General features: G+C 41.1%; 1 protein-coding gene across 10 annotated transcripts in view; it reads right to left on the reverse strand.

The window, feature by feature from the left end:
• NTNG1 (netrin G1) overlaps positions 1-27,032 on the reverse strand; it is a 269,958-nt gene that overhangs the window by 24,903 nt on the left and 218,023 nt on the right. For 5 of the 10 annotated variants that reach the window (XM_077332830.1, XM_077332831.1, XM_077332833.1 and 2 more), the window contains one exon: positions 15,795-15,932. The exons of the other annotated variants lie outside the window; for them this stretch is intronic. In XM_077332830.1, coding sequence (XP_077188945.1) covers positions 15,795-15,932 — 138 coding nt within the window. The remainder of the gene's footprint in view (positions 1-15,794; positions 15,933-27,032) is intronic. 10 annotated transcript variants of the gene reach the window in all.

Here is a 27,032-nt window from a genome sequence, read left to right on the forward strand (position 1 = left end):
AACCAAAATGTGGTTAGTTGGATCGGTCACTGATTCTGATTTGCTGTTGTGCATGTAGACAAAGAAGCCAAGTCCCCAATATTTCTAAATTTTAAAAAATTAGACGCAGCCATGGAATATCTAGAATCAGCTCAGAAGTCACAATGAAATTAAGGAAGATCTCATCTTTCTCATACCTAGTGGTTCAACCTGGAAATTCCTATTCTGCTTTTGCATCAAACCCCAGATTCCATAGTTTCATACTGTTTCATTTCCTCACATTTCCCCATAAAATGTACACATTATTCCAAGTGATTTGTATTTCTAAATTGACATTATATGCTAAATAGTACATATGATGCTCTGTTTGTGTGTGTGTATATAAAGAACATATGTATTGTTTACAAAAGCCATACATCATGCATTTATAATACAAACACATCTATAAAATCAATAGCAAAAGCAGAGAACTGAATCACTGACCAAGTCATAAATGAACAAAAACAGGAATGAAATAAATTTCTAATTTACTTCAGTTATTTTCCATCATTCATCTGGTATACAAAGATGAATGATGGCAAACAATGAATCATAGACCTACAGCTGGGTTGATCTCACTCATTCCATTGGCTGTTAGGATCCATGTTACTGCATCTGTAAAAAGTCTGCAAAATCCACCCATTCTTTGTAAAAGCGAGTTGGGCCAAGTGATTGGTGCCTTCCTTTCTAAATCCAGCCTTAGTTCTTGAAGGGAAAGGCGACATACAGTGACTCACTCTCTCTCTCTCTTCTACCTCTACTGGAAATAACAGTAATAAGCCTACACATTTCAAAGCAAGGATTTAAGTTCAAGCATCTTTTAGATGAAAAGAGAAATTCATTTTGTACACACAAAATGGATAATCTGCCAAATTTACTTAGATGCTGCATCTCATTAACAGAACACCCTGCTGAATTGTTTCCTGCTGGCAAGATTTTTTAAAATATATAATGAGGATACAGTGTGTATCGGGCCTGCTCTCAGACTTCTTTACAGATTAAAAAAATCTCTCAATTGTAAACAGATGCAAACTAGGCTTGGATAGTGTATCTGCTTGGTCACTTGCTGCAAGGACTTGCTTCATTAGCATAAACCTGCCTTAAACCAAACACTGGTCAGGGTACCCTTCCCCCATGTTATTACTGCTGTTTAGTTAAATAAGATGTTAACTACTTTACTATGGAGGCTAGAAGGAAGATTCTCACACCACAGATGCCTGTAAAGTGTGCTGCCCAATTCACTTTTGCTAAAAGTATTCTTACAGGAGGAAAGCCTTTATCAACCAGCAGGGATATCATTGCATCTAGTTACTAAAGGGGGAGTAGATGGGAGGACTAACATCATTCCCCAGCTTCATCTTTACTAATGAACAGTCACAGCTTCTCAGCATTGTTCCTGGTTGCAAGAAACAACATAGCTTCTTAAACTATGTGAAAAAATTGTAAAAAAATTGCAATAATTTTAATAGTAGTCCACTTTGTTACTTTTGGAGGGACATCTGGGGGCACCTGGCAAATTGTACTTATGTTGAAATAAAAAAATATATATTACAATATTATTTTTGTGTTCTATGTGTTCTATGAAACTTTTTGTTGCTCCATATAGACCAAATTTTTAATCAAGAACCCACCCCCCTGGTCAATGGTGACTTTACCAATGTTAAAACCTGGTCACCTTAATTTATAAGCACATTAAGTAATGAAATAAGACCTGCAATGAAAGAGCTTAATCACAGCCATGATACCTTACCAATGGCTTAGGAATGCAGACAATTGCCAATTGCAGAGCTAGGGATATAAGTGCTTCTAGAGACTGGGAAACCAGGCATAGAGCTCCCTATTTTACAAGCCATACTGCTGCCATTATAGTTGCTATCAGCAAGCTAGGTCCAAAACTTTCTTCCCAGTTTTTGCTTGGTTGTGTGATGGCTCTAAGTGCTAAAACAAGAGCATAAGTGAGCAGGGAAGATAGAAACAGGCTTACAGGCAGCCCTGTGATTGGCCAGCTAGAGTTGGTGAGAGTTGATAAACTGGCTGTGGGCCAAACGGAAGAAAATCTGAGACAGGTCAAAGAGAGGTCTAATTTTGAATAAACTTAGCCAGCAAGCTCCTCTGAGGACAAACTAATGAGACAGCAGAGTTTTCTACTGAAAGCTAATCCACAAAGTGTCTGAGCAACTAGGGCACTTACTTGGCATGAGAATTTGGGCTGTTAGGTGTTTCAAATTAGGCCAAAGTGGAAGAAGAATCCTTCTAGAGAAAAGAGGGAGGCTCCCTGCCTTGTTAATTAGGGGTGTATTTCCTAAGATATGTGTGAGAGAAAGTGCTTCAGCTACCTCAGAGAATGGTAGTGGGAAACTGGTTCATCTAGAAGGGAGAAAGTGATCATGCTAACTAAGTGCCCACTTTCTTGGAATGGGGGGGGGGGAGTATTCAGGGGAACTCCAGAAAACAAAAAGATAACTGGAGAATAAACAGGTTTGAGGAATAAGCACTGTAAAGACACCTCTTAGTGTAAAAGAATTCTTACCATCTGAAAGAAAAGCATCTGAAAATCTGAAAACAAAAACAACCCCCCCCCCCGCCATAACTAAGAACTGGAAGCTGTGAAATTTGAATTACATAAAGAAAACTCATCCCTCAATTCCAACTACCCTTTCCCTCTTTGTAAATAAAACCTTCAATTAGTTTGTTGGTAAAAACACCTCTGTACCATTCTAGCAAAGGGTTCTTTTAAAATAAAGAAAGGCTAGCTCTACACCTTCTCAAAAGGTTCCAGGGTTGACTGAAACGCTCAAGATCTAATAGTGACAGGATGGTACAGTAAGCTTCATTATTTTAACAAAAAAAATACACTAGAAAGGTAGCTTAGCCTTTTTGTTTTGGAGAGAAGAATTACCTCAGAGTGGGCTTGCTTCTCTCTTATGAGCTAAATGACAGAGGTGGCAGCACAAATGAAATGGCTGATTTATAACAATTTAAAATATTTTCATTGACCTAAAAGGTTTGGTATAAAACATTCAAAGGGTTTAGGGAACACTCGGTGATATTTCAAAAGCTCCATTGCAAGAAGTGATATACTAGCCAATTGTACAGCACATGTTTGGCAGGGAGGAGAGACTGGGAAGACCATTGTTGCCAGCTGTAACATCCGAGCTGAACTTTTGTTTGCCCTCCATCCCTTTCGGCACGAATTATGTGTGTGGTCCCGGGCTCTTGGCTGTTAGCCTCTGGTTTGTGCTCTGTAGCCATAGGAGAGCTAGCCCACTAGGTCTGGAACCAGACCAAGATTCAACTGGTTATTTTTCAGTTTATTTTTTTCCTTTTTTTTAACCATATTTTCTATGATTACAAGCTACTTCAGTCTCTTTAGGTAGGAAAACAGAGAATATATATTTAAGCATGTGTGAACAGAAAGCGGTGTAGAAAGTTCTAGCAAATGGCAGACCGATCCTTCCAGGACAGAGACCTCTCCACAAAGTAAAATGGCTTGACCCAGGCTAAATAGCCATCCAGAAATGTGTAGGTGCTGCAAAGAGTGAGGGTTTTTGTTTGATTGTTTGGTGTGAGGGTGGAAAAGTCAAAAGGTGCTATTGTGTGTTCTCGCAATTTGTTGTTGGATCCACACATTACGCTGGCCATACCCTCGACCTGATCTTTGGTATGGGGATAGAGGTGAGTCTGGATATGGCTCTGGCCGTTCCGTCGTCAGACCACTATGCCCTACAGGCCCGGATCAAGTCCCCACCCCTCCCCCAGTTGGGCAGCAGACGTATTTTAGTTCGGCCGCAGAGACTAATGGATCTGATTGCAGTCTGGAATACTCTGCGGGACCCGATGCCTTCTGGCAATTCGTTGAACGCCATAGTGGAGGACTGGCAGTCCCGCCTCGCAGATGCCATCAATACGATTGCCCCTAGACGTCCTCTCTGCCCTCGACTCAAACGGTCACCGTGGTACACCACGCGCTCCGGGAGAAGAAGAGGGAATTGAGACGACTAGAGCGAGTGTGGCGGAAAACTCGCAATGAGGCCGCAAGAACATCTTATTGCACGCTTATGAGGGCGTATAAGATGGCATCGAAAGCGGCAAAACGTGATTACTTTGCCGCGGAAATTGTGTCCGCAAGCTCTCACCTGGCCCAAGTGTTTAGGGTAGTTCCATCTTTGACCACCCTGGAGGATGGGCGCCAAATTACTAGCAGATTTGATTTAGGCTGTGAGGCATTAGCGAGCTTTTTTGCGGATAAAGTCTTGTCGCTTCGCCGTGGCCTTCCTGCCAAGCTAAATACAGTAAATGAACTGGAGGCCTGTTTTCCGCCTTTGGATGTGGTCTTTGATGGCTTCAGATGGCTCTCTATATCTGAAGTGGACAGGTTGCTCGGCCGGGTGCGGGCGACCAATTGCCCCCTTGATCCCTGCCCTTCTTCGCTCCTCAAGGAAGGGGGGCCTAGGATAGCAGAGCAGCTCCATGATATTGTTCACTACTTCCTCCAGTTGGGGGAGTTTCCAGAGTAGCTTAAGGAGGTGGCGGTCTGCCCACTCCTGAAAAAAACATCGCTGGATCCACCGGACCCGGCGGCTCTGCTGTGTTAGTTCTTTTAGATCTGTCGGCCGCATTTGATGTGGTTGACCACGAACTACTAGCATGCTGCCTCGCCGGGATGGTTATAAGGGGCACAGCATTACACTGGATATGCTCCTTCCTCCTAAACTGGACCCAGAGGGTGGCATTGGGGGATGAGCTATCGATCTTGTTTGGGCACCCCTGTGGAGTAACACAGGGCTTGGTGCTTTCCCCCACACTTTTCAACATCTTTATGCACCCTCTGGCCCAGCTGGTCAGGAGTTACGGCTTGGGTTGCCATCAGTAAGTTGATGACACCCAGCTGTATCTCCTGATGGATGGCCGCCCTGATTCCCCCCTAGATCCATTTGCCAGATGTTTGGAAGCCGTAGCTGGATGGCTGGAGCAGAGTGGTCTGAAACTCAACCCTGCCAAGACGGAGGTCCTGTGGTTTGGGGAGAAGGGAGCAGATCAGGAAGTGCGATTACCCACCTTGGCTGGGACGCAACTGACCATCTTGCCCCGGGCAAGGAATATGGAGGTGACCTCGGATGCCTCGTTAACACTGGAGGCCCAGGTCAAGAAGGCAGCGGGTCAGGCTTTTCTCCATCTTCACCAGGCCTGGCTACTAGCGCCCTACCTGGAACACCATTAGCTAAGAGCTGCGATTAATACAACCTTACATACTATCCAAGAGACAAGTTTTTTTGCATATAAGAAGTGTTTTGAAACACTTATATTTGTCCCTTGATAAAGCCAATAGGTGAAACGCATTGGGACTTATATGAAGGATTAAAAAAACAACTGAAATTGAAGAGAGACGACTTTTCCTTGATTTATTATTGCCATTGTTGTCCCAGTGCATCTCTACTGTTTCACAATTCGTGTTTTTCACTGGAATCTACCCCTCCCAGTTCATTTATCTTTGCAACCTGTGCTGAGGCAGCTGCATTGGCTACCGATTGCTAGCCGGATCAGGTTCAAGGTTTTGGTTTTAACCTTTAAGGTCCTCCGCGGTCTGGGTCCCACATACTTGGGGGACCGCCTTGTGCCTTATGCCCCCCGCCATTTCGGTCCTGGCCCCTGCCTGGTGGAATGAGCTCCCAGAGGAACTGTGGGCCCTGTGGGATTTGCCATCCTTCCACAGGGCCTGCAAAACAGAGCTCTTCCGCTAGGCTTATGGTTGAGGCTGGCACATCCCCTTTTTAGATCGTCCCCCCTCTACATCAGCAGTGATCCCTGGTTTCCCAGATAGTTCCGCTGCCATTGGGGATTGTTTTAGGTGTTTTATGTATTAGGGTTTTATGGGGTTTTTACATGTTGTTACCTGCCGCATGTCTCAGGGGAGAGGCAGGTTAGATATCTAATAATAATAATAATAATAATAATAATAATAATAATAATAATAATAATAATAATAATAATAATAATAATAATTCTGAGGTCTGTCCTTCCCTCAGAGTCCAAAAACTTAAGGTATTTCTCAACCCAGAGCTTGCAAGCCAAGCTGGAGTCACAACTGGGAAACCTTGTATTCTCCCTGACATGGATCACACATTCCAAGTGATGGGATCATAAGCAGAAATAGGGATGAAGAGACCAGCACATCAGGTAGGGATTCTGTGGTCAAAAGGTAGGGAAAATGTATGACTTATTTTTCAGTTTGGAAGTCAAGGGTTCCTGAGCTTTTGGGTTAGGGCTGCCAAGGCTCCTGCTTTAGTGGGAAATCTTTTGGCAACAATCCCTGATGCCTGAGAATGCTGGGTGGGGTAGGGTGAAGATGAATCAGAAACATACAGAATGCTTTAGCATTCACCAGAAGCTCCATGACATTTCCAGTACATGCTAGAGCTCTGTTGATGGCATGGGGACACTTCTGGGTTAACCTCAGAAATGACATCACAGTGTTGATGTGATGCTGTCCCTCCATGTGCCTGTGCTCAGTCTTTCACCCTACCTCGAATGTATGTGTGACCACTTGATATCAAAAATGATGGATTTTTTAAAAAAAATTACAGAATCTTCTTTAGTCCCTTTTTAGGTGCTTTATTTACCAGGTATCAACACATAAGTTTATATATTGCTTAATAATAAAGAAGCTCTTCTATAACACTTTTAAGTGAGGAGTTTATGAAAAGGTTAAGGCTACACAAAGCTTCAACAGGGGAGGAAATATTTAAAGCCATGTCTGCCTTGCTCATAATTTCACAATAAGAACTGACCCTGCCTACATTTGTTTAAAATGACTAATGAATAATTCATCTCAATTAATGGTATTATAAGTTTCCCCTTCAACAGACTGCAAACATAGATTAAAATGGCAAATTGCTATCAAGCTGTATGCTTTATTTCATATTCCTAGTAAAAGACTATCTTCTGGGGGGGTTACTTTATATTCTGTTCTGAGCCATTCCTGATTGCTTTGTTAAATCTTATATTGTAAAATATTTATTATCACGTCATCAAGTATTAAAACCTTAAACATTATACTGACTAAAGAAAACAAATGAGCTTCTTGTTTAACTTTTTATGTGTCCCTCTGCTGTAGCCGTGATGGCACCTCTCAAGTTGTTCCTCCTCCATTTCAAAGAGCCTCCTCCAACTTAATTAGCTCTTCTGCTGGTGAGGGATGGAGGCAGACTCATTAGGATGAAGGAAGGCTTCAAACTTTGCTAATCAGGATAGTGAGATATAGGGTATTGGGTGCATTTCCCCTTTTCTGTCTCTGTAATAACTTTTGGCATTAATTCTTGTAGTATGTTGTTTTGTTAGCTATCCAGATGCTCTGCTGCTCTGAGTACAATGAGCAATGAATGGTGAATATCTTATTTACAGCTGTTATCAACATAAAGCAGTTGCTAAAAAAGAATTTTCAGCATGTTGGGGTAATTTAAGGTCAAACTACACATGACACAGAGGATTTATGACTGGAACATGAAATGGTGCAGAAAAGCTAGCCACTGGGTCTCCCCAAATCCAGTTCATTGGTGCAGCTCTGGAGAAGAAAGGTATTAATGCTCTGTGTAGTTTAGCCTTTAGACTTCCACTAACTGGGTTGTACAATATGTCACTCCCAATTAACTTTTCTTGAAGTACAACGATGTCATTTTAGAGAAAATTTCAAAGTTTAAAAACAGATACTATTGGAAAGAACCAGGTTTAAAACCCTACAGAACAATGGATAACATTTTATACATGAAATAAAAAGCCACACAGATTAAGAAGAAATTAACAGACTGGAAACACCCTGGATATGATTGGACTGTTAGTCTATTATTCATAAGGTGCTGTAAATCTCAGGTGCTGAAAAGAACAAATCCAACCTCCACATTTATATTCTAAATGTCTACAATCTAATATAATAGTTAAATCAGGCAATTGAACAACCACCACCTGACAGTCTTTGTCTTGACACTTGTGTGCCAATTGTTCTTCTTTAAAACTGAGTATATTAGGGCTCAAACAATTTCTGCTTTCATTTAATGATTAATTTATTTGACAGCATTTCTGAAAAAAAACCCCGAATCTTAAAATCTATTAAAGCAAATTAGATTTTGTGATTCAAAAGCAGATTTCAGAAGTGATGCGAAAATTAGCCTAGGCTTGGCCCTACATCCACAAGGTCTGCACACCAAAATATCTAGTTGTCAAGTGAGATTTATCCCAAAGAAGCCTATAAAGACAGAGGGAAGCAGGATGTTCATTCTGTCTTCCCCGGTAACTACAGCCAGTTTTGGCACATCTGTGCTTAGAGGCGTTAAGTCACACAATGTGGCTTCTAGGTCTCTCCCAAATGACATGTCAATTCCCTGTTTCATTCCCTTCCATTATGATTCTCACCCTGAAACCATGCGTATGGACACTCTAAAAGCCACTTACATATTCTTTGGTGAGTCTACTAAACCATGCCGACTTCAAAGTTGATACAATGCAGATGTTCTAGTATCACAGGTGATAAACTAAAAAACAGTTGAACACGGCACTTTCTGACCCAATTTAAAATATGCAATGCAATCCACCTCCCTCCCTGGTAGAGCTTTCAAGCACCTGCTGAAGAAGTGTCACAGTTTTCACCTTTTTCTCTGCCTACATACCAGACAAAAATATATTCCCTAATGTGTAAAGAGATAATTTATTTACTTTTCCCTTTCTAAGGGTAGTGATGATTTTTTTTTGCTGTCTTGGAGTCAAAATAAATAAAAAGACAAGACAAAGTGTCTCTTCTCTCTGATGATCCCTGCTAATGTATACAAGTTTTTTTTACATTGCCCACAGTGATTGCTGTAGCTTGTAGACACAGTAGGAAAAATATCTACTTGACAAAACAAGTAAAGTGGCAAAATTAAATTGTATTCTAATAAAGTTCCAAACTCACCTGTGCCACTTCCCAGCATTTCTTTGAGATGTGTGAGCCTTCACCCACTTCCCCATTCCCTGCCCTGAGAAATTTCACTGATTATATTGAAAGCTCTCCCTGAACATAGCTTCAGAGCTAAATGAGTAGGATTGCCAACTCAGGTAAGGGAAATACCTGGAAATTTTTTGGGTGGAATCTCTAAGGAAAGGGGGTTTGGAGATCAGTTGTAATTTCAAGAGATTTCCAGACTCCACTTAGAGAATGGCAACCTGATAAGTTAATATAGGACAAAATCAGCAGTTTTGCCTGGTGTGAATGTTTTTTTTTTTTTTGTGGAGATTTGAATTGATCATAACAGTTTTTCCCCACTGGGCAGAGAAGAAGGTAGTCAGTGGCTTTCCAGGTTCACCTCATCTAATTCTTAAGACATGCTAATAGGTCCAGCTAAAAACAATGGGAGACTCCTGGATATCTCCAGGAAATGCTTCTCTGACCTGCCCTGACCAGCCAGGGGTTGGAGAAACAGATATGATAAAAACTCCCTGCAGCACGGAGTGGTTAGGGCTAGCAGTGGTTCTTTGTAATATTCTGCACCATACTCTGTACCTCCACTATCTTGGGTGCACCGGGGGGTCAGCAGGAGAAAGGCTGGAAGTTGGAAAGTGTCTATTCATCCAGTGGCACATAAAGTAGTAAACTGTCCCTGTTGTAAACAGGAACTGGACAGCAGGAGACACACAGGCACTCAGGTCTGAGAATGGAACCTGCGAGTCCTGGCCCTCCCAAGCGGGCAATTCTGCACACGGATCACTTGGTGGAAGCAAAAAGTTACCCTAGAGAGAGGCATTGGGAGAAACCTAGGAGTGGGCAGGGTAGAATAGGGCCTGCATGCCTGACACACCCACATTGTGCAACCAACATCCTGACAACCAACAGGACAACTAGATGATATCCACAGTGAAATTTTTAGCTGAAGAAAGATGGCCTGGGGGAAAAATGTAAATTAATTGCAGTAGTATTGTAACTATCAGGACAACTCCATTTGTTGTCCTGATAGTTACAATACTACTGCAATTACAACACTACTGCAGAGACCTGAGCATTTTGTTAAAAGCTGGAAATAAATTTAATTAATCCATGTATTATATATCACAACAGAAGCTGTCCTAATTATCCCCTCCTTCTCTGCAGAAAGTGAAGGGTGTCTGAAATTATTTGCCCTGCACCTCAGTCTCTCACTATACATCTGCAGGAGCAGAGCAGACAAAAATACCTCAAGAGCATAGCATGAAACATATCCTTTTAAAAAAAACGTCCACTGAGATGAAGAGTTAGAGAACTTGGAAGCTAGCAAGCCTTTTTGGTGTTAATCTGATTAATCTTAATAGATGGTATTATATTGATTTTGGTGATGGATTTATCTATAACAACTATTTGTTCACAGTTTGATAGCTACCATACTAAGCATATAAGTGACATGGGAATAAATGAGATGTAATCAGGGCAACCATATTTGTTCATGCATACATCCCATGTACATATAGAGTATGTGTGAGACCTAATTTGGTGCCTTATCTTCCTGATCTTTGCCACATTAGGAACACTCTCAGAGTCTGGCACCGATTTGCCGGTGGGGAGAAAAGTCATTGAAGTGACAGATAGTGGGCTATGGAGTTCAGCTTCTTTCATTTGTATGAAAGACTCTTATTATTCACTACTATAATCCAAGAAGGGTTCTGTTCAATATGGCTCTGAAACTCATAAATCCAGTCTACATCACCTCAGTTTGAGCTCAGTACTCATCCCATGATGTCACTGAAGGGACCGTTCAAGTCCTCCTTTCTTTTAAAACGTCCAATTTTTGCTACTCTATGCACTACTTTTGACATAGTTATACAATTGCACACACCACAATAATCTGTGATTAGCATCTTTGATTGGTTCTATCATCCCTTCATCTCCTTCTTCCTAACTACTGGGTTTCGTCTTGACATAAGTGTAAGGTGACCAGATTTTAACATTGGTAAAGCAGGACACCAATGACCTGGGGGGTTCTTAATTAAAAATTTGATCTATATGGAGCAACAAAAATTTTCATAGAACACATAGAATGCAAAAATAGTATTGTAATATATATATATTTTTAATTTCAACATAAGTACAATTTGCCAGGTGCCCCCAGATGTCCCTCCAAAAGTAGTTCAATCTGGTCACCTTACATACGTGTTTAAGAGAGTCAAATAGTAGATTCATTGTTTCTGTGGGTAACCCCCCCCCCCACAATTTCTCTGAAGCTTTCTTTATGACCTTCAGGTATTCTATACATTAAGATCTTTATCCTAATGGCTCAGATATAGCTGCTACAGGGCTTTATACCAAGTCATTTCTTTGCATACTCCCATAAACAATCTTGAGGAAATCTTTATAGCACATTAGAAATCTTGCTGCTGTTGCTGTGCTTGTAATTTCCTCTCCTGCAATAATAAATTCCCCTGAGAGAAATCAAATAAACATCAAAAGGGGTCTATTATAAGGGGGGAAGATTATGGAATCTTAGAATGAATAAAAGGAGTGACACCCAGGCTCTCACAGGTATGTGGAACACATACCTGCTCTGGAGCTCTTTGATCCACGCCCCCTCCTCTTCTCTCCCTCACAAACACACACGCAGACCCCTCTCCTCCCCACTTCCCTGACCTACTCCCAGGTCCCTCCTCCCCAGACACACACACACACACACACACACACACACAAGCACACAAAGAGTACTCCCCCCTCCGTCCTTACCTGTTCTCCCAAGAGGGCCCCAGCTTTCTCCGATCTGGAAAGCAGTGCCTTAACCTGTGTAGTGGCCCCTGCCGGCCAGCAGTCTGGCCCTCTGGAGCACTGCAGCCTCTGCCCCAGTCCCCAGTGGCCTGCAGGACAGTGCTGCAACTTCGTTCAGGTCCGTGGCCTCCTTCCCAGCCCCCAAAAGCCTGTGGGGTGGCACTGTGGCTTCAGCCAGGTTTGCGGCCTCCACTCCAGGCCTCAGAAGCCTCTGTCTCCGCTGTTCCTCCCTCATGGCTGGAACCCCAGCCTCCACTTATACTGGCCACCTCCCTCCCTCACGGCTGGTGCCTTAGCTTCCACCTCCACCGCTCGCCTCCCTCCCTGTCTCTTCTGGCATGCTCCCTCGGGCGGGACTATGGATGTCATGTCCATACCCATTTCCGTCCCAGGAGGCATCCCAGAAGATGTGTTCCACATCAACATTGTGGGAATCAAGTGGATATCCTATAGTTATCAGAAGTTTAGTGTGAAAGAGTTTAAATCCGTGCTACTTTGAAGGCCACATCACAGCAATATTCCAGCATTTTAAGGAACAATGCAACTACAGACATTTGGCCTGTTCCTGTCTGCCTTCAGCCTCCAGCATCTAAAACCTTAGGATTAATACTTGTCTAAACTCATTGAGGGGAACAGGAGGAATAAGTAATCTCTGAGGCAATGAACAGTTAAAATGTAACTATAATTAGAACAGCAAACTATTAGATAACACAGAGAGCCTCAGGATGTATCTCTAAAAACAATAAGGTACTTGGGCACAAATTCATCTTGAGGGATGCACTGGAAATTGTTTCCATGAGGCAGAGAGACAGGCCAGATCAGTAGTAGAACAGGAGATGTTTTCAGTGTTATCCCACTCCTCATCAGGGGCAATTAATATCTTTCTTGTATTTATTTATACCCTGTCTATTCCTGAATGTTGAAAGTTGTATAACAAAGTAATCAATTTTATAAAACAAATCCAGAAACTATTGTACTACAGTCATAACTCCAGAAACCCAATTCTCCCCATACTATAACGATAAGAAATCAGTCATACAGTTGATTTGGTACATGACTTAGTAGTGGGGAATTTTCCCTCTGTCCTTGTCATGAGCTAACTATTACTTGGTAGGATTTAGTGAAACATGGAAATCTGTAAGAGTGGAGAAATTGTCCAAGGAGACTGATGGATATAGAGGGATTTTCTTGTCTGTAAGGTTGAAGTGCCTGTTGCAGCCCTGGTTGATTTGGGGGATGCAGAGCTGCCCCTAATGCAGCTGCCACAGAACAGATTTTACATGAGCTCTCCATGGTGTTCATGTGAGAACTTTGGCAATTATATTTTCCAGCTGAAGTTTCTGGAGCAGGGTCAAGGGTATGGCCATATAGAGCAAGTCTGGAGGTGACAGTTGCACAGATCATGGTGGCTAGGAGTTCTGGGGCCAGGTAGGGCACTAGTAGCTTTGCTTGGCATAGATAGAAGAACACCAGCAGAGCTACCTTTATGATCTGAGCCTCCGTTGTTAAGAAGGCATCAAAGATCACTCCCAGGTTCCTGGCTGATTGTGTTATTTTTAAGTTGTACTCCATCCAGTCCGGGAAGGCATGCTTCCTGATCTAGTCCCTCCTTTCCCCAGCCAGAGGACCTCCATCCTTGAAGGGTTCATTTTGAGGCAGATTGCTTTGAACCATTCTGTCACCACCTCCAAGGATTAGACCAATGTGCTTGGAGAAGCATCTGGCCATCCATCCATCAGGAGATAGGGCTAGGTGTTATCAGCGTACTGATGGCTCCCATGCCCAAAGCTCTGTACAAGCTGGGTAACAGGGTGTATGAAGATGTTTAATAACATTGGGGAGAGAATCATACCCAGTGGAACTCCACAAGGGAGCTGGCAATGATATAACTGGTTCTCCTTGATTGTAATCCTCTGATTATGACAGTAGAGAAAGGAAGTAACCCACTGACGGGCAGTCTCTTGGATCCTACCATCCTACCATGTCAAGCACTGCTGTGAGATTACAAAACACTAGCAGTGCTTTGCCAAGGTCCAGCTGTCACTGGAGATCATCTATCAGGGCAACCAGAACCATCTCAACCCCATGGCCAGGGTGGAAGCTGACTGGAATGGATCCAGAACCAACGTTTCATCCAGGAGTGCTAGCAGTTGGTCCACAGCAGCCTTTTCAGTCATCTTCCCCAGAAATGTGAGGCACAAAACGGTGTGGTAACTGGCCAGGTCCCAGGGATTTAACAATGGTTTCTTCAATAGAGGACGAACCACTGATTCCTCCAGACCATCTAGGAATGCCCCTTTAATAGGGACAGGTTTATCATCTAGAAGGGCCAGCTCTTGAAAAAGATGAATCTGAGCATTTGTCAAACCCTCACAACTGACAATACGCTCTTCATCAAACAGCACTGCTACCTTCCCTTTGCTCCTATTCCATTCAAGGTAGACATAAAGGTAAAGGTATCCCCTGTGCAAGCACTGGGTCATGTCTGACCCTTGGGGTGACGCCCTCTAGCAACGTAGGAATAGGCAATATAAATAAACCAGCATATTTTAGGTGTTCAGTTTAAGGGGTTTTTTTATCCACTGTCCCCCCCCCTTCTCCCCAATTCCTGGAGCTGGCATTTGATTGAACCTTTGATAATCTGTTATAGATTTGGGATATATCCTAACTTTTAAAAATATCAGGTATGCATTTTAGAAGATGAGGAGAGAGACACATGATGACCACATGGTGGAAGTAATGAATAATAGGAAAACAGAAAAGAAAGGGCATAAATGGAAACACATCTGCATACACCACACAGAATCATATAATAAGCACATCAAAATCAAAGCCTGTTTCTGATAATTCACTAATGGAGAGCCAGGCTAAATTTGTTTAATGAAATGTTTGCTTTGAATAGCTCACTCAGCTCCGGAGACTTCTATTGCAAACCTACAATACTTGATGAATTCTAATTGGATAATTGCTTTACACCTACCTGAAAGTCCATTCGTGCATCTATTTCCCCGTAAACCTTCTGCTTTTGCTGCCTGCCTTATATGCAAAAATGGCAAGCAAACGACACCAAAGATGTAGCATTTTTCATTCTCTTAACTATGGTTATAGAAATTGGTATTAGCCCTTGGGCTCACACGTTTCTCCCCCTTTTATCTCCCTCTTCATTTTTCTCTCTGCCATGCAGTTTCTTTTCTTTTCGGCACTTACAGTGTATAGTATTACATCAGCATCTAACCATTGTTAGCATTAACCAATGTTTACAAACCTGGCTTCACACCCTGATTACAAACTCTCATTTAAATCTGACCATGGTACCATCAAACCTGATACAGTTATTATGTTGTGTCTGAGAGTCTAGGAAATGTGTTGTCTGCAGTGGACCAGGACTGATGAAATCTATTTAGCTTAGCAGACCACTGGTTTAAACCTGACCTAGGAGAATCTCTTAGCAAGCAGCATTATGTTACCCAGAAAAAATCAGCTATTCAGATATTTCAAAACAAGATTCCAAGAATTTAATCTTCACGTCAGGTTCATATTAGTTAACAACCCCACTCCCACCCAAAAAACCCAAACCAGCAGGTAGTAAATTTGTACTCAGATATCAAGTGACTAAAAAAGGGCAGAAGGTTAGTACAAAGAATAAATTCATATGCATAACTTAGTTTAGCCATTCAGATTTTGGTATGAATTTGGATCCCAGGCTCTGGTGTGTATAGCTCACCATAATTTAATTTATTATAGCAGGCAAGACACAGAGATATGCTATTTTAGTGCAGGCTTCTGCAAGCATTAGCAGAAAGACAGAGAGAGGGCACTAAGTACCATATTGCAACAAATGGATTGCATAGCCAATTTACTGCCTCTGTTTGAAAGTTCTCATTATGCTTCAGGCAGAAGGCATTCTGAAAAGCCTCTAGAAAGATTGCTCTTTTATTTTAATTTTACTGCTCTAAGGGGCTGCATATGCCAGTTTAGAGAAGCAGAGGCAGCAAGCAAGAGGGGCAGAAGTAGGGCAATTACTTACATCGGCAACCCTTGTTGTGCCAGTTATATCCTGGGAGACACTTATCACACTTAGGCCCTGTAGCTCCCTCCTTACACTGACAAATTCCTTTTTCATTACAGCGATCACCGAGTGAGCCAATAGGGTTACAATTACATTCTGCAGAAACAAGACAACATACATAAACTTGATACAAGGATACAAGGTCATAAGTAATTCATCACCAATATGGGTAACTGGTCAAGTTTTAACCATAAAGGAAGACTGTTGAATAATGGCAGAAGGGAAACTGTTGCTTGTAAGGCCACTTGTTCATTGGTTCTATACCACCCATGAGTAAGGATCTCAACCTAAAGTGGGTCCCACTACTGGTGCCACCACAACAGAACAGTACAACAACTTTAATAACAAAGAACAGCAGTGGAAGGAAGAGTACAGGAATGCATCTGTCTCATGCTTTCTTTTATATTTCCTCATCTTTCCTTCATCATTCCATATTCTGGTAGGGATTTAAGGTTCCAGTCTGGAAATGCTAAAGCCTACTGGTATGTTCTTTCTTATTCTATATCTGTACGCAGAAGTTGAACAGAAATGATGCAAAGAATGGAGTTGCCATTATCTTCAGAAGACACTGATACAGGGTTCTATTGGGTTTCCCAAATGGTATTTAGACTGCATTAAAGAACATTAGGAAAGCTTAGTATTTCAAGAAACATTAACATATCATCAAGGTAAAATGTGCATTAAATTATTAAAACAGGCATCAGAGTCTCTACATGATGCATACTGCTGTGTATTTTAAATGGCAATGTAAATGCACTTTGCTAATTTCCAAGGTAGTCTTCCTTTATGTTTATGAGCATTAGCTTAATTTATTCCTGGCATTTCAATGATGGAGTTTACAAGTTTTATTAACCATGCTTTTTATCCTGCAATACCAAACTTGAGAAAGAATAATGTGGGGAACATATGAATGACAGTGCCTAGATCAAGAATTACTTCATCCTAAGGCTGCCATTTTCCTTTGTATTACTGTGTCTGATTTTATGGGTAGATACATGAAAAGCAATGACATGTGTACTTTGAACCTATGCTTTCTTCAAGCTAGAATGATTTTACCGGAATTAAGTCTGCATTCTGCCATCTCCTGGAGCAACCAGTCATTTCTGGAGCAGTGACCAGGAATCTCAGCACATCTGCCTAGAGAAAGCATGGGGCTGCTCACTTACCTGTGGGTATAGTGATGGGTCTCAGGGAGTGCAATGAGAGTGGAGATGTGAGGACAAGAGAGGACAGTGTGAGAGCAGAGAGAGGCGTCCAGTATAGGAAAGGAATTAAAACCTTTCCCCATCTTATTCTTGTGGAGGATGGGGATAATTGAATTCAGGGCAGAGAGTGGCTTATACTAAGAGTGGCCATGTCTGATTTCTGGGAAGGCATCTTATGTAAGGTAACTCAGGACTAACCTTGTTGCCAGGATGGAAAATACACTAGGTATTGAGCAATCTCAAGGCTAGCACCAACAGCAGGTAGCAACCTCAAAGCTAGCACCGTTCCAGGTGATTTGAAAGGTAGAAGTGGCCCACATAGATCTGGGGCAGACATAACAGATTCCTTTGTTTTTTTTGTAACTCTAGGAGGTGTTTGTTTTTAGCTCCAACTCAGCAGCTAGTTGGTGAGCCACCCTGAGAAGAGGTTGGAGATGTTAGCAAGGGTCCACTGCCATATCACCAAGTGGGCTTTTTGCAGATCCTACAGGAAATGTTCCTCTGTAAATATTTATTTCTCAAATGGAAATTGGGGTGCAAGATTTGGCTCAGTAACTGCCGATTGTGCACCCTAAATAGTTCAAAAATCAATTATCGGTTTGCTTTTTAAAAAAGGCATGTTGAAGACAAACTAGAAATGGAGACTAATTGTGTGTTCTCTAGGGTTTTCCCCTCAGTTATCTCTTGTTATTAGTGCTAATGGAACTTCCTCACTAAGGATCTGATTTTGATTGCAGATATACTTTTTATAGATTGAAGACTACAGGTTAATAATAAGTTAGCTAACACCCGTGATGTCTATTGCTATCAGATGCAAAGAGCGCAAGTCCTTCTTTTGAATTTGGAGACCATGCTGGGCGAGCAGTTCTCTTTTTCTTTTAATCATCCCATTTACATTTGTTCCCCAGAATTTCATTAAGAATCAGTGAGATCATAAATGACAAAACAGGAGGAGAGAAAAAAACACACTGAGAATATTTTAACTTTGCAATTTAGAAATAAAGTTTAAAGAGAAAATGCTATGAGTATCAAATGTGACATCTGTTGCTCAAGTCTTCAGTCACTACAAACTGTAGATGGCACTTTTAAGATGGGGTAACCTAAAGGCTATTGGAGGGAGTTTGGGCAAAATGTATATTTTCTAATAGTCCAGTATTAATTAACAAAGTTCATAACAACGTTCCTCAATCTTCAAATGAGAATTTTTCAGTAGTTGCAGATCCATGATCTGTTTGTCTGTCTAACAATATGAATATCTTCTAAAAGAGGGGCATCAGTGCTGATTGTTTAACAAGATGGGAGCCATCTAAGTGTTCGTCCCAGTCATTGGAAATTTAGTATTGACTATAATGCATCTGGTACTTCAGCTACCTAAATGTTATTGGTTGTATATGCAAAAGATGAATGAAAAACTGTACATTATATCCATAGGTCTTTAATGTCAAAGTACCCTTAACATGTCAACAAATAAGATAGACAACCTATGATTATACCATCAAATCTGATGAAGTTCATAAAATTAAGTTTTTGAACCTGGGGAACTTGTAATGTACATTGCCACTGATTATTATGACTACACCAGCTTGGTGTAGTGATTAAGAGCAGCAGATTCTAATCTGGAGCGCCAGGTTTGATTCACTGCTCCCCCACATGCAGGCAGCTGGGTGACCCTGGGTTCCTCAATGCACAGGGCTCTCTCAGTCTCACCTCCCTCACAGGGTGTCTGTTGTGGGGAGAGGAAAGGGAAGGCGATTGTAAGCTGCTTTGAGACTCCTTCTAATAGAAAAAGGCAGCATACAAAGAACCAACTCTTCTATATATGTGATGTACTTTGTTATTAGGTATTGTGGCTTACATATGCAAACCTGTTTTGTATACAGACCATTTTGGTATAATGGTTTGACTCTTCATTGCACATATTATAATTAATGGTTTTTATTATCCATGGTACTGGAGTCCTTTTGTTATTGGTCTTGTTACATAGGAGCCCTACTGGGCAACAAGACAACTGAGGTACACTACAAGAAATTTACATAGGCTCCAAACACTCCTCAAGAGAGGATGCTGCTTTCTGTATCTTTGCATGATTAACTGTTTTGCCTTTACCTTCCCTCCAAGCAGAATCTGTGGAGGGTTGGAAATTCTGCAGGATCACAATGCAGATATGTAGGAGAATAACAATGCATTGAAACCAATTGGTGTAGACTGGAGTAATTCCTCATAAGACTGTACTGACACTGGTCCTCAGAGCATACTATTTCTTGGATTTCTGTATCAGCCACTGCTTTCTCTTAGTCTTACCAGGAGGCATAGGCAATACAGCATTCATGTTGTTACAAGGCTTTTCTAAGAAGCAGGAAGATTTTTATGCTTAAATAAAAATAAACCTTTTCAGGTATGACAGTGCCTCCAGTTTTAATTGAGAAACTTGGGATATGTTACAATATGGCACTGTTCAGAGCAAGAACAGTCAGGAATAAAATCCCTAATCAAAGGCAATGTGACAAGAACCATTTAATGCTGATTACAGAATACCAGGACAAACAACTGTGAATTCAACCATATACACTTGGTATGGGTCTTGCCACTTTGCTCAGTGAAGTTCAAACTTTCCTCCAGCCTAAGCAGCTCTTTGTCATAAAGAACCATGTTTGTTGAAGGAAGTCTCTACAGGCTGAATAGAGCGGTAGGACAGGTGACATTATCAAGAATTGGACCATGAAGGGGTATAACCTTGCAAATGTGATGGTCAGACAAATCATGAGAAAGGTGACAGGAGTTGCTGGCAGCTCTATTTGTGGAGAACCTGTTTTGCCATAACACATCCTTCATGTCTGAATATACATGTGGAAAATCAACATCCTGACTGCTCACACTTGCAGTAAGCTGACAATGATGATTGTCTTTGAAACAAAGTTTGGGTCCAGTAGCATCTTTAAGACCTTTGTTGAAGTTTTATTCAAGGGATGAGCTTTTGTGTGCATGCACACTTCTTCAGATACAGGGAACAGATACATAGAGAGAGGCTACCTATATGTAATGGTTGAGAAAGTCCTGGATCTGGAGAAGTGTGAGTGCACCTGAAAGCTTGTATCTTGAATAAAACTTAGATGGTCTTCAAGATGGCACTGGACTTGAACTTCATTCTGCTGCTTCAGACCAACATGGATACCCACCAGATTGTCTTTCGAGTTGCATTTAACGCCTGGGATTCATACCAGTATTTTAAAATATAGTGAAGTGATGGATAGTAAAACAGAAAACAAAAATCTGTTAAGTTCTGTGACTTTAAAGTAGAAAAATATTATTTACATGAACATGTCTATTTTACGGTTACATGCACTCTAAATTGCCCAGTGGATGTTAGGTAGCCTGCAGTTTCTAATGAAATTACTTGTTTAGATGACTCCATCCAAATTCATTGTGTATTGCATTCATATAATTTTGGTGTTGCCTACCGCAGAGTAAATTACAGGATGGCCCTTGTTATTAAGGCTTAAAAGGAAAAGCTACAAGTGTTTGATCACTGATTGCAATCCAAGTATTATTATATTCTGAATGCTCATTTAAATCTTAATCAAAACAAAACACTATTAAAATTTTGAGACTGACATTTTTGATTAATTGTATTTAGATTTCATTTCTTGAAAAATGAAATAAATGTAATAGCTGACCAGCGGGTTCTGAAATTTCCTGGATATCTGTACCTGTGCTATAAAAGAAAATAGTGCTTAGCATATTGGCTAGTGTTTAGATTAGAAAACTCAAACTTTGGATGACATGAAGCCAATTTTTTCAGTGGCCATTGCTGATCATGGAATGAAAAAAGAGGGGCCATTTCTATCCATTTTAGATAATGTTGCCAACTCCATCTTGAAAATTCCTGGAGATTTAGGGACAGTGCCTGGAGAGAGCAATATTTGGGGAGGGGGAGCTCATTATTAATGTAATGCTACAGAGTCCCTCTATAGCCTCCATTTCCTTTAAGATAATAAATGATCTCTGTAGTCTGGAAACCAGATGTAATTCTGGGCACATTTTATAAACTGTCAGAGATGTAAACTTTTTGACTTGAGTACAGTGGAATTTATTGCACTTAAAAGAATATCATGGTTAGTTGCAGTGTGAGCAGCTGGACCTGGGTATAAAGACAGCTCTGAAAATAGGGAAAAAAAACAAAAGCAAACAGAGGACAGCATTAAAGCTGAAGCTGAGAATGGGAGGGCCTAATAGCTTAACTTTGTGGAAGGCTTTACAAGAAAGTATGTAAACCTTTAGACTTAAACTTTCTGAAAGAAAACTAAGCTTCTTGAAATGTTATTCCTGGAGAGTCTGTAGATCATCACAAACAATATAAGGGCAAAACTGTGGTTTTTAGAGGAAGGAAGAATTGTGGAAACTGGCATCCTATCTAAAAAAAAATAAAGTAGAGATGGGCATGAACCAGTCAACAAGCCAAAAGTTAGCACAAACACAGCCTGATGTTTAGGGAAGGCTCTAGCATTTATTGGGCTTTTGTCTGGTTCAGGTGTTTGGTCCAACCTGAACACTTGAGCAGGGTGGGTCCACATGGCAGTGGTTAGGTTTAAATACCTGCAAGCCATTTAACACGTCTGTTTCACCCCCCCCCTTTCAAGTGGGCAAAAATGAAATGTACCTGTGAGATGGATAGCAGCCAATTCAGCTTAACAGTTGATGGTTGCACCTGCCCCACTATTAGGTTGAAATGGCTGCCAGTATTTTAACCAATCTGTTTCACTCCTCCTTGCATTGAAGTGGGATGAAATGAAACACATGGTTTAAATGACTGCCAGCCATCTAACCCTTCCCAAGCAACCCCCACCCCCTTTTCTCCTGGCTGTGGCAAGTTATGACTGGGAGAAAGGGTGGTCTGAACTGGCAGTTTGGGGTCTGCCCCACACCAGAATTTTTAGGTGTGTACCATCTCTAAATACAAATATTTGGAATATATATTTTGATACAGGCCTATATTTTTTCAATTATTCTTGGTAGTTTGCTTTCAGAGCATGTTGGTTGCTAAAAGGACTGGAGGGTTTCTGTGAATGTAATTTTAGTCATGGGGCACAACTGTCCCACCTCCCTCATTCTACTGCAGCCTAAAATGCCCTCTGAGAAGTTGGTCCTAGGGAAGAGGGAGTCCATAGGAACAATGTGATGGCAAAGTTGGAAGTGAGCATTTTTCAGTGGTTGGGGACCGCTGACTTAAAAGACCTCCTTGGCTTATATGCGGGTAACTGATTAACAGCCTGCCCCCAGCCAGCCAATCTCATCATTGCATCTGCAACCTGAGCTCTTTCCAAGTGAGCTAGTGACCTCCAGTTAACCTTTGCCTTCTGCAACATTGGGAGCAGCATTGTTTGCCTTTTCTTCTCGGGGTTGTATTTCTTTTAAAAGTTGATTTTTACAGTTCTCAGTTTTACAGTTCATTCTTTCAGTGTTTTGTTCTGGGGGCACTGTAGCCCCCAGTTTGGTAGCTGTTGTACTTGTTGTAGTAGGTTGCCAACTTTGGATACTATTATTCTGCCCTGGTTTGCTGGCCTGGGGGCACTGTTTGGTTCTCCTGCCAGAGCTGTTCTCACAGAGCAATTTTGTCAGTGTTCTCTCAGGGTGTCTGGCATCAAGAGAGGAAGGGAAGGCAATTGTAAGCTGCTTTGAGACTCCTTTGGTTAGTGAAAAGTGGGGCACAAAAAGTAGCTATTCATCCTCTTGACTTTTCTGTATTTGTTGGGAGGGAGGCTGGATGGGAAAGCCTGTTATGATGGAGCATGGATCAAGCGCTTAGGCCACCCTGTATATTTACCAGTAGCCTGCTGCATTTTCCACCTTCGGTTTATATGCGAATCAATAAGTTTGCCCAGATTTTGTGGTAAAATTAAGTGCCTCGGCTTATATGTGGGTCGGCTTATATGTGAGTACATACGGTAACTTCCTGCTCAACTCTGAAACTTGGTATTATTTATTCTTATGCCAACCCAATCAGTTATGATGCCAGTTCTCCTTTTAGATCGAGAAACTGACGCTGAGGACTACTTTTTTGACCTGGGCTACCCACTAAGCACATGGTTACATAGAAACCAGTTTTCTTAGATCCATAATAACTGGGCTGTGACTGTGCAACCTGAGGCTAAGGAATTCTGTATGTTCCCTGAATGTTCAGTCCCTTCAACACTTGTCTATAGGATTCCAGCCTTATTGTTTCCATGTCTCTGTGACTGAAGAAAAGAATCTTATTAAATAACCTTACATTATTAACTCTTTCCATTTTCAGGGATCCAAAATCCAGGTGGCCAATAGCCACTGATTCTTACAAAATTTAATTATGCCCCTGGAATGTTGGAGTGGGCAGCAAGTAGGTTACTCCTCTTTCCTTGTATGCTGTTACATGTAGAAACAGTCTGCCTCTTCTTTCTCCTTCCTTCTCAACATCATTTACTTGAACAGGACAATTTTCAGGAACTATTACACATTGGAACATCTCAATTTCTTCTAGTGCTTCGTGTAGTGGTTATGAGCAGTAGCTTCTAATGTGGTGAACAGGGTTTGATTCTCTGCTCCTCCACAGCTCTCTCAGCCCCATCTACTTCACAGGGGCCCATTATGCACGGGCCATAAGGCCCGCACTCGTGGCAGCAACGAGAACGCACACTGCTGCCACGAGTGCGGGCGCCTCCCGGCCCTGGGCTCCGGAAGACCCGCGTTAAGCATACGCGGGATTTTCTGGAGCTTCCCAGGTAAGCCAGAGTTGTGGCGACCCAGCGCAGTGCATAATCGGCAGCGCCGGGCTTGTCGGGCTGCCCAGCCTCGACCTGCAGTATCCATTAAGGGTGGCATGGAGCTCGCAGGGGCGACCCACTGCCACCCCTCACTCCCCCCAGCCCCTCCCCTGCCCGTGCCATTCCACTTACCTCAGCCGAGCCTCCTAGCCCTGGCGTAAAGCGCACACACGCTACGCTGGGGCAACCCAGCATGCCTCGCTACTGTGCGTTCATGGGAAACTCCGGGGCATTGTGCCCTGCTGCAACGGCATGGCGCCAGCGTGCAGAATCTGGCACCATGCATAAAGGGCCAGGGTGTCGGTTTTAGGGAGAGGAAGGGAAGGTGATTGTAAGCCGCTTTGCGACTCCTTCGAATAGTGAAAATTGGGGTATAAAAACCAACTCTTCTTTTTCTAGGCAGTTTTGGAAGAAGTGTTTGAGTTGGAAAAGATATGCACCCGCCAGCAAGAACAGGATCTCTCCGTTCATTGGTTTCTCCCTCCTTTCAAACATAGAAAGCTCCCAAAAGAATATTTCCCCCTGTAAGCTGTTCCAAGAAGGGGAGAATCATTGTATTGAGTATTTCAGTATTTGCTTTGCATTGTATTTCTCTTACATCAAGGGAAAGTTGGGAGTGACTGTTTTTTCATATATCTCCTAACCACATAGTCCCTCATTTCAAGCAATGTTCTTTGTCTGTATCAAACAGTAATCAGCAAATGAGTGTTTTGTTTTAAAGACCTGTCCTTGGCATTTGTGTTAATAGTATTTAACAGACCAATATGTGTGGCTGCCTTATTTGCTACCATTCTGAAGGTAGTATTAATGATAGCATAACTATATTCAAAACAATTATATATTTAACATCAATTAGTGACAAGTTGAAGAACACAAAGGATATAGTGTGTATGTCTTGATTTTCCCCTCCCTGAATTAAAAATACAGATTACAACTACTCCTCTGTGGTGATTTATTGTACAGAATATACTTTAAGTTGCTTTTCTCTCTGTGAGATGCAAAGCAACTAATCTAGGCACACAAATAGTAAAGCATTCATAAGCAATACTATACAAAGCTCTCAGATGCGTAATAAAAAGAAGCTAGAATCTCTTTATAGAAATAGGTCACATTTTTAGACAATCTGGTAGGTAATGGCCATAGAACAATGCTATATTAGTGTACGGTAGTAAATGTTCATTGGGGAAATGCAGTTCCCAAAACAATATTTAAAAGGAATGTTATTTCTGGCTCAGCAAATGTTTGGTGAATTCATGGCTGAGTACATGTATAGTATGTATAATATCATATATGTGAATGATAAGAGTATGCAGTGATTTTAAAATAACAAAAAAATCAGCAAAACAATTTTCATTTGTTTTGAAACAAACATTCATGGGAATTAAAATAAATTAATGAATCCCACTTTTCATTTTCACTTGTTACAATGTAATATGAAATTTTGGTAGTAACTCTTTTTTCCTAACCAATTTGGATGAAATGTTGCAATTCTATCTCTGACTGAAGGGATCCTGCTTGTAAAATTTCAGACAGATAGAAGAAAAGCTATAATTATTGTAGGGAATGTCTTTATTTTCTATACAATTTGTACAAAATTAATAGTTCCCCTTGTCCAAAGGAGAAACACTGCCAAATTTTCAATGGATTGAATTAAGTGTCCCATTTTATTGCCAATTAAAATGAAGACAGTTGAATAAAAATAAGGGGAGCTTTAGCAACTAGAAGGTGACCTACCAAATTATGAAATGTGGGGAGACATTTGTATTCACAGGGGGGATTCTTACACAAATAGCAATCAATCAGCAATCAAATAAATTGAAAGCCATTCATTTAATTTAACTGTGAAATTAATCAGGAAGTATTCATAGTAAATAGGAAGCATTCAATCAAATAGGGAAATGAAAAAATATTCTAGCAGTGTAATATGTGATAGAGGAAATTGAGAGAGGGAGAGGAAACTGACATAGAGGAAGCATCTAATCAATTATCAAAACAGATATTTTATTTATTCGATGTTCCCTATTCTTATAAAACAGTAACTCTTTTAGATATGTCTCTGAGATTTGGCAGGTATAATACCTTGGGTGAAGGGTACAGTTCCAAAATAGAACGGAAAGCAAGACAAGCAATGCTGGTTCACCTCAATTGTGTCCACTTAGTAAATGGCAAACTATGCAGCAGTATTCAAAAGCAAATATCCCCTGAAAATGTCATTCCAATTAGGTTTTCTCTCAGAGTTACAATTATAAATCTATTCCCCATTGAATAAAATAGAAACTTAAAGTGAATTAATACAAGAATGAATGAAGCAAAACCCAATGATTAAATGGAAACAAACACAAGGTAGAAATTCATACTTCTGTAATGAGATAATCTGTGTGGAAAATTCATAATACATACACTGGCCTAATAATCAATTTTAGATATTTGGGACAGGGTACATACTACAAGCAGTTCTAATAGCCTTAATGACCGTGGCTTTGACAACTTCAAAGCATGGTAGCCACCAGAATTTAGCATGTGCTCCTTGGATGGTCCTGTTCCACAGAGAATTGCAACTTTTAATTAGATTGTATTGGTAATCATCCACCTTTGATTGGGGGGGGGGGCTTACAAGGGATTATGCTCTGGCATCTTTTTTCAATACTTTTTATTTCTGTGAGAATCTGGGTTTGACGGCTGCCTAAAGTAAATGAAAATATGATGGTGTTTAGTAAAAAGTCAAAGTGAGCCAACATTGTCTTGATAATTAAGACACTTATATGAAGTCGCTTTTGAAATCAGTGGGATCGTTCTGATTTCAAATAAGCGTGAGGTCATTTGGCCTACAATGGTTTAATTCACATAATGGGATGGATCTGTTATTGATTGGATTAAGCTATGGCTAGGTCTTGCAATTTGTATTTCTGTGAACAGATTCTCCTACATATTAGGACTTCACTCTAGTCCTGCCATACCTGTTGGTATTCAGAGTGCTGTATGATTTCTTGGGAGTGATTGAACTTGAGCAACCAGTAATGTCACAATTTCTAATAATAAATATCTCAATATTTTGGGTAGGGCTGTCACAACCCAATGTAGTTTTTATCCAAGTATTCAAAACATATCTCCAAGACAATGAGTAAAAACAAGAGCATTTAAGGCTGGACTATACATGGATCTCCTCCACTGAAATAACTCATTCCGGCTCAATCTGG

The sequence above is a fragment of the Paroedura picta genome, chromosome 4 (assembly GCF_049243985.1).
Source record: "Paroedura picta isolate Pp20150507F chromosome 4, Ppicta_v3.0, whole genome shotgun sequence".
NCBI classification, from domain to species: domain Eukaryota; kingdom Metazoa; phylum Chordata; class Lepidosauria; order Squamata; family Gekkonidae; genus Paroedura; species Paroedura picta.